The sequence below is a fragment of the Polistes dominula genome, unplaced genomic scaffold, assembly GCF_049000335.1.
Source record: "Polistes dominula isolate Pdom_NZ unplaced genomic scaffold, Pdom_raw_medaka contig_80, whole genome shotgun sequence".
NCBI classification, from domain to species: domain Eukaryota; kingdom Metazoa; phylum Arthropoda; class Insecta; order Hymenoptera; family Vespidae; genus Polistes; species Polistes dominula.
The window spans coordinates 995,481-1,002,329 of record NW_028301111.1 but is presented as its reverse complement, the minus strand read 5'-3'; the positions used below and the strand labels follow the sequence as shown (position 1 = coordinate 1,002,329).

The 6,849-nt window shown below is 28.0% G+C and overlaps 1 protein-coding gene across 1 annotated transcript; it reads left to right on the top strand.

Annotated features, from left to right (window-relative positions):
- Nucleotides 1–794: 794 nt before the first annotated feature.
- LOC107071795 (acyl-CoA Delta-9 desaturase) lies at nucleotides 795–6,847 on the top strand. Its single transcript, XM_015331108.2, is given in 7 exon segments — nucleotides 795–1,428; nucleotides 1,924–2,098; nucleotides 3,263–3,393; nucleotides 3,873–3,957; nucleotides 3,960–4,077; nucleotides 4,183–4,365; nucleotides 5,901–6,847. Coding segments are annotated over 6 exon segments (1,023 nt in total). The 5' UTR covers nucleotides 795–1,428; nucleotides 1,924–1,953; the 3' UTR covers nucleotides 6,262–6,847.
- Nucleotides 6,848–6,849: the final 2 nt, after the last annotated feature.

The following is a 6,849-nucleotide window of genomic DNA, read 5'->3' as shown; positions in this document are numbered from 1 at the left end:
GATATAATAAGAAATTGACCAACATTACCAACATCAATGAGGATTGTTCTGAGGGTACCTCCGAAGAAGATCAATATGAATTAGGTGAAAGTGATGATTACAGTGAATATTCTGAATCCACTGAAACTAGAGAAATAGAAGGATCTTTGGATAATGAAGAGGAAAACTTCTTCAATATGTGTCGTAACAAGAAAAGGAAGCGAATTATTTCTTGTTCTGACACCGAGGAAGAGAGGACGAGTTTTTTTTTTTTATAATATTTTAGATTTGGCAGCGATAAATGCGTGGATATTGTATAAAGAGTGTACCTGATCGAAAATATCCAGAAAGGAGTTTATATTTTCTTTAACTGATGAATTAGCTGGAGAAAACAAGGAGAACGTTCGTCAAAGTTCAAACGTTTCAGTTCTGTAACCTTCAACATCAGGAGTCCGAAAAAGTTGCCAAGTGGACTACTAAAATAAAAATAAAAGCAGTAATTGCTGTATGTATTGCAAAAGAAAAAAAAACGTATGCGGAAAATGCACGAACGAAATTCAATACATATGTAAAAAAATGTGCTCGATAAAAATGGTTACCCCCTGTAGCGTTTATATTATTGTTATCATTTCCATGATAACTTCAAAAAAAAAAAAAAGATTTTGACTTATTAATATTTTATTTTTACGTGAAGCCTTATATTGTTCATTTCAGACTTAGTGTGAATAAATTGATTTTTTCTTAAAGTAAATACGAATTTTCATCCACCCGTCACAAGGTATATAAGAAACTCCCGTAAACCTAGTTTTAATAAGGATATTAGTGATCGTTGGGTGAAAATGAAAATGCAAAACAAAAGATAATCATTGAAGTTCATTTGAAAAGAAAATGATATCTTTCAAAAATGATAAGATGTGCTTTAAGTTTAACTGCTAATTTAGCGTTATCGCGTTCTTATTATTTTGTGTTGAAAATACGTAGGCTGTTTATTTTTTTCTTCAACATTGTAAAAAGTGTAATAACGATGAATCAGTAGAATTTGTTCGTCTAATGAAACGCTTTGCGTTTACAGGACATATATTTGATAATTATTGATATCTATTCATAGATTTTAATCATAATTACATATTTCAAAGTATATTTTATATTTCTTTATTATATACGTAGTCGACGTTAATATTAGTGTCGTAGTTTTAGATAAAAAAAAAGAAAAAAATACGTCAACAGCTAAACGTTTTACTAATCTTTTAATAATGCTATTTTACTGATTGTAATCATTTTCTTGTCGTCTAGCTTATATAAAATACAAGTGTATAATTGAATAGGTAAAAAGTTGACTTTTACTTTCGTGTAAAAATCGTTCAATGTTTTTTTTGTTCTATTTTTTTATAGTGAAAATCAGTGTAATATTAATTCAAGAATATTCGTTAAATCAGTATGAACACTAGGGTGGGTCAAAAAAAATCAATTATTTTTTTTTTTACAAGTGACACGGAAAAATGGGTTGCTAGACACCTTAAAAAAAAAAAAAAAAATGCTCACCAAATATGAGCTCTTCATTTTAAATAGGAAGATCCTCTTCATCGCAGTTTTGTATTTTTTTTCTCAGTTCAATAAAATAAATCTCATACCTCATTATTTATTGATTGTACAGAAAAATGTTCTACACAAATTTTGTAGGAAATTAAGTGCTCTATAAAAATGGTGTCTTATGTTTTGGCGATTAAATTAAATGTTCAAAAGATATTCATCATCAAACTTTCATATGTACTGATTTCTGTCTCTGAATATTTGATGAAAACTGCGATGCGGAGGATCTTCCTATTAAAATTAAGAGATTATTATGATACATTTTTTTTTTTTTTAATTTTATTATAATTCAATAATATTATAATATTTTAAAATAAAATTCGATTAATACGTTAATTATATTATTTCCTTCAGAATAAATAAACTCTCATTGGAAGCAGGGATATGGAAACGTCAAAAGAATTCAAGTCAAAATATAAATGGAATATTATATGGAAAAATGTTATAATTTTTCTCTATTTTCACATAAGTAGCCTTTATGGAATATATTTAAGTTTAACAGCACTAAAATTATATACTACGATATTCAGTAAGTTATTACAATTAATCGATTGCAAATATCAATAGTACAATATCATATACAGTGGCGGCCATATATACTTATGTACACTTCGTATTTTAACTTTGAAACATTTTTATATTTTTTTCATACTTATCTAGCTGATTCAATGTTTTATTTTTAAGAAGTTTCGATCGTTAAGCATCTACCAACAACAGCGTTTTAATGAATTCAAAGAAATAAAGCTGTTTTTAAACATTGTATTCCGAAGTATCGATTTTACAGCGATCAACTACTCACGTACACTGAGATTTGTCGTATTTTATTATTTAATACGCGATATTTTTAGAATGTACACAGTATTCATCAATTTGAATAGATCAGACGTGATTTAAAATCTTTCGTAATGAGTAAGCGAAAAAATATTGCACCAGAACAAGGAAGATTAATGCAACGTCTCCACAAAAGTGGCAAATCATATTGACAAATATCTACAGAACTGGGACTGTCAGTTATTACATGTCACCAAGCTGTTAAATACATTGAGCATAATATTACATCGAATAATAATTAAAGACCTCGAAAAACTGATAGAAGAACGGTTCTGAAAAATTCATCGTCTATCTGAAGATGATAGATTTTCAACTGCAGAGAGATAACTGTAAATTTACATAACAAAGTAAATGTAAAGATTGTTCGACGAAGACTGAATGAATTTCAATTAAATGGCCGTGTTACTAGAAGAAAACCTATTCATATCAGAAAATAATCGCAGGGCCCAAATTGCCCTGCAAAGGCCTGCAAATGGACTCGAACAATGGGTCCAAAATTGTATTTACACTCAGAAATTTGATTTAAAAATAGAAAAAATATTAAAAATTCTTTAAATATGAACAATTAAGAATCCTTTATTTTTTTTTTATTTAATAATGTATGCTAAAAAAATTAAATTGGTTTTTGTATATCTCTTGAATGAACATATATATACAACGATTTCAATGTGATCTTGCTAATTGTATGTAAAGTATATGGCCGCTACTGTATAATAGACATTTATTCTATTATCATTGACAACGATCTATTGCAAATTTTTATTTATAGTACTAAAAATAATACATAGATATAAATTTTATGAAAAAAAAAAAAATAAATAAAAACAATATAATAATAATATTGTATTTTTAAATTTTTCAGTAATTATTTCAATTCAAATAACATCCGTTAGTATTACTGCAGGTGCTCATAGATTATGGTCACATAAATCTTACAAAGCTAAATGGCCAATGAGATTAATACTAATGATTTGTCAAACTATGGCATTTCAAGTAAGTTACCTAGTAGCACAAAATATTGACAAATATTGAATACCATGTGTATTTAATATTAAAAAGACATTGAATCTCTTTTTAATATTAAATATACATGCATTCAATATTTTGTGCTACTAGGGTTCATTCACTTTGATTACATTTTTAAATATAAATATAAATAATCATACAAAACACTTGTGTTCATTTTATTTCCGTTCGATCGAACAATTCATTATTTGTAATAAAAAAAAAGAAAAAAACCAATAAATATTATATACCGATTTTAAATAAAAAAAAAAAAATAATATGAACTACAAATAATAAATAAAGTAATAAATATCTAAACTAAATATCAATTATTTCACTTGATTGAAAAATACATTTTTCAAGGACAAATGCATTAAATTATTATTCATGAAATGCTAATAAAAAAAAAGACACATACACGAGTTTATGCAAGTGTGAACAATTAAATGCAGTTGTTGGTATTGCAGAATAGCATTTATGAATGGGTCAGAGATCACCGTGTCCATCACAAGTTCACCGACACCGATGCCGATCCTCATAACTCGCAAAGGGGATTTTTTTCTCTCATATTGGTTGGCTTATGTTAAAAAAGCATCCGGATGTTAAAAAAAAAGGTGCTACCATAGATATGAGCGATCTTGAGAAAGATCCGGTGGTCGTATGGCAACACAGGTAAACAATATCAATTACTTTAGAATATTTGGAAATATTTTTTTTTATATTAATAAAAATCGATTTATTTGTTTGTTTTATTTATTTTTTTTTTTAACTAACTAGACATTATAGAATTCTCATGCCACTCATTTGTTTCATCATTCCTACATTGATACCCGTATATTTTTGGGGAGAGTGTTTGAAGAACGCTTGGTATGCAACAATTACCAGATACGTCCTAAGCTTAAATATTACCTGGCTAGTGAATTCTGCTGCACATATTTGGGGCATGAAACCGTATGATAGGTATGTTAATTATTATGTATTCATAATTATATGTTTATATTTGGACAATTGTTTGATATATGTGAGTATGCGTGTATTCAAAGTACAATTGTAACGGAGTGCTGCATGAAAAAACGTTGCTTCAGTTTTAGTTCCGTATGTTACTCAAGCAGAATTATATTAGGTGGACCGAAAAGTAATGTCGCTTTATAATTTTCTATTCAAACGAATACATTTTTAACAAGTTTTTATTTTTAATCAATAATATAATCATCTACGTTATCAATGACCTTTTTTTTTTTATCGAGTATGCAAATTTTTAATATCTAATCGATAAAGTCAATCAATATTTGATTAAAATGTCAAAATTGACATTCACTTTTAAAATAAATTACTTATTCATTGTTAACTTTAGGAATGAACAAAAATAAATTAAGGCCGGCGATACATGTAAACGCCTAAATTTTGACTGTTTTTTCAGAAGCTTATTTAAAATCGAAGGAATAAATGAATCGTTTTGAAACTCAGCATGTTTATTCATTACATATTAAATTATAAGAATCTGATTTTTTTGTTTTTCAAAATGGCCGCCGTAGTAACTAATCTCCTGAGGCCCTCGCGGCGAAACGCATCAATCATGGTGATTTTTAGCTTTAGTTACAGTAATCTAAAATTAAAAAAAAGGGTCGGAGTGTGTTCATAAAACATGTATCGTCTAGTTGAACTAAGGAAAAACTAAAAAAGTCAAAAAATCGTAAATTGCCACGACTCAGACAAAAAAGTCTGATTTTTGACCCTTTTTTTTAACGGTTTTTTGGATCAAAAGTGGCAATTTTTGAAAATTTTTGTGGCATTTTTAAAGTTCAACTAAAAGCTAATACTATAAAGAAAATGTGTGCTAAATTTTATAAGAATTGGTTGAAACATTTTTGAGTTATTTTTCAGCACAGTTTGAAAAAAGTCGTTTCGAGAAAAACGCGTTCAAAGTTTAGCGTTTGCGTTTAGCGCCGAGTTGAGGCGGAGCACTTAAATAAATTTTTAATCGATAAATAATGCGAATTTCATTCTAAAAATTTACAGGCATATTTTTAAGATGGTAAACTAACTATTTATGAAAAAATCGCCGGCCTTAAGTCAACGAATTACCTTATACCGCCATCTGTTAGAATCTTATCGAAATAACAGAGATAATCATGACTCTTTGTTAATAAACAAACAATTCGCGATTAATAAAATAATATTGCGATTATAAATTGAGATATAAACTATCCTATCTTTCCAGTTGGATGAAACTGCACACAGTGTGCAAAATTTTATTAAAATCGGTTCAGTAGTTTAGGAGTCCATTGCGAACAAACATCGTGACACGTAATTTATATATATTAAGATTTTTAGTAATATATTAACTTAAGTAACTTTATCATATTATATTTTTTAAACTTTAATTATATTATATATATATAAGAGAAAATATTAATATAATGAGAATAAGTAACTTAAAAATTTAAGTAATTTATATATATATTAAGATTTATTATTATTTCCTTTTTTTGCAGTACTATATCTCCGACAGAAATCCCTGCAGTTTCATTTCTTGCAGTCGGTGAAGGTTGGCACAATTATCATCACGTATTTCCGTGGGATTACAAAGCTGCTGAATTAGGAAATTACAAATTAAATCTTACAACAGCAATTATCGATGGTTTTGCCAAAATTGGTTGGGCTTATGATCTTAAAACAGTCACACGTGAAATGATTGAAAAGCGTGCATGTAGAACGGGAGATGGTACAAAATATAAAAATGTCGAAGATCATCAACTGGATTACAATCATAATAATGCTATTTGGGGTTGGGATGATCCAGATATTAATACGGAAGATGTTCAAGACGCAAGGATATTAAATAAGGCCAAATAAAACTATTATTATTGATTTGGTGGTGGCGTAGATAAACAAAAATTGTCAAATTAAAAAAAAACACCATAATTTATCGTCCATAAATTATTATATTAATAATAATGATCATTCTCGATGAAAAGTTAAAATTATTCGAGTGAAAATTGAATATAGATGATTTTATCCTAACAATTTATTTATTGTAATAACATTGTATATTAGGTTTGATACGATTAAATAATAAGAATTAAAATATATGATTGAGTTGATAGAAAATATAACACATTATTATTAGCTCGTAAAGAAAAAATCTTGCGACATAAAAATCCTAGTTGTTAAATCAAATATAATAATAAATGTGCATGTCTCACTTCTAGCTCGTTTTTCTTGTATATATTATTTTCTTGTCGCTTACGTAGGGGTCTTCGTAGGGGTCCAGCGATAGAATAGGAAGATCGTTTTTGTTAACGGGCCCAGCGAGGCATGCTTAGCAACGGTTTGAAGAAGTGGGGGGGTGCACGAATATTAAAACTTCGATATTCCCAAAATGACTGAGACGCACATTTTGAATACATTTATTAATATGTATATTTTTATGTATAAAATATA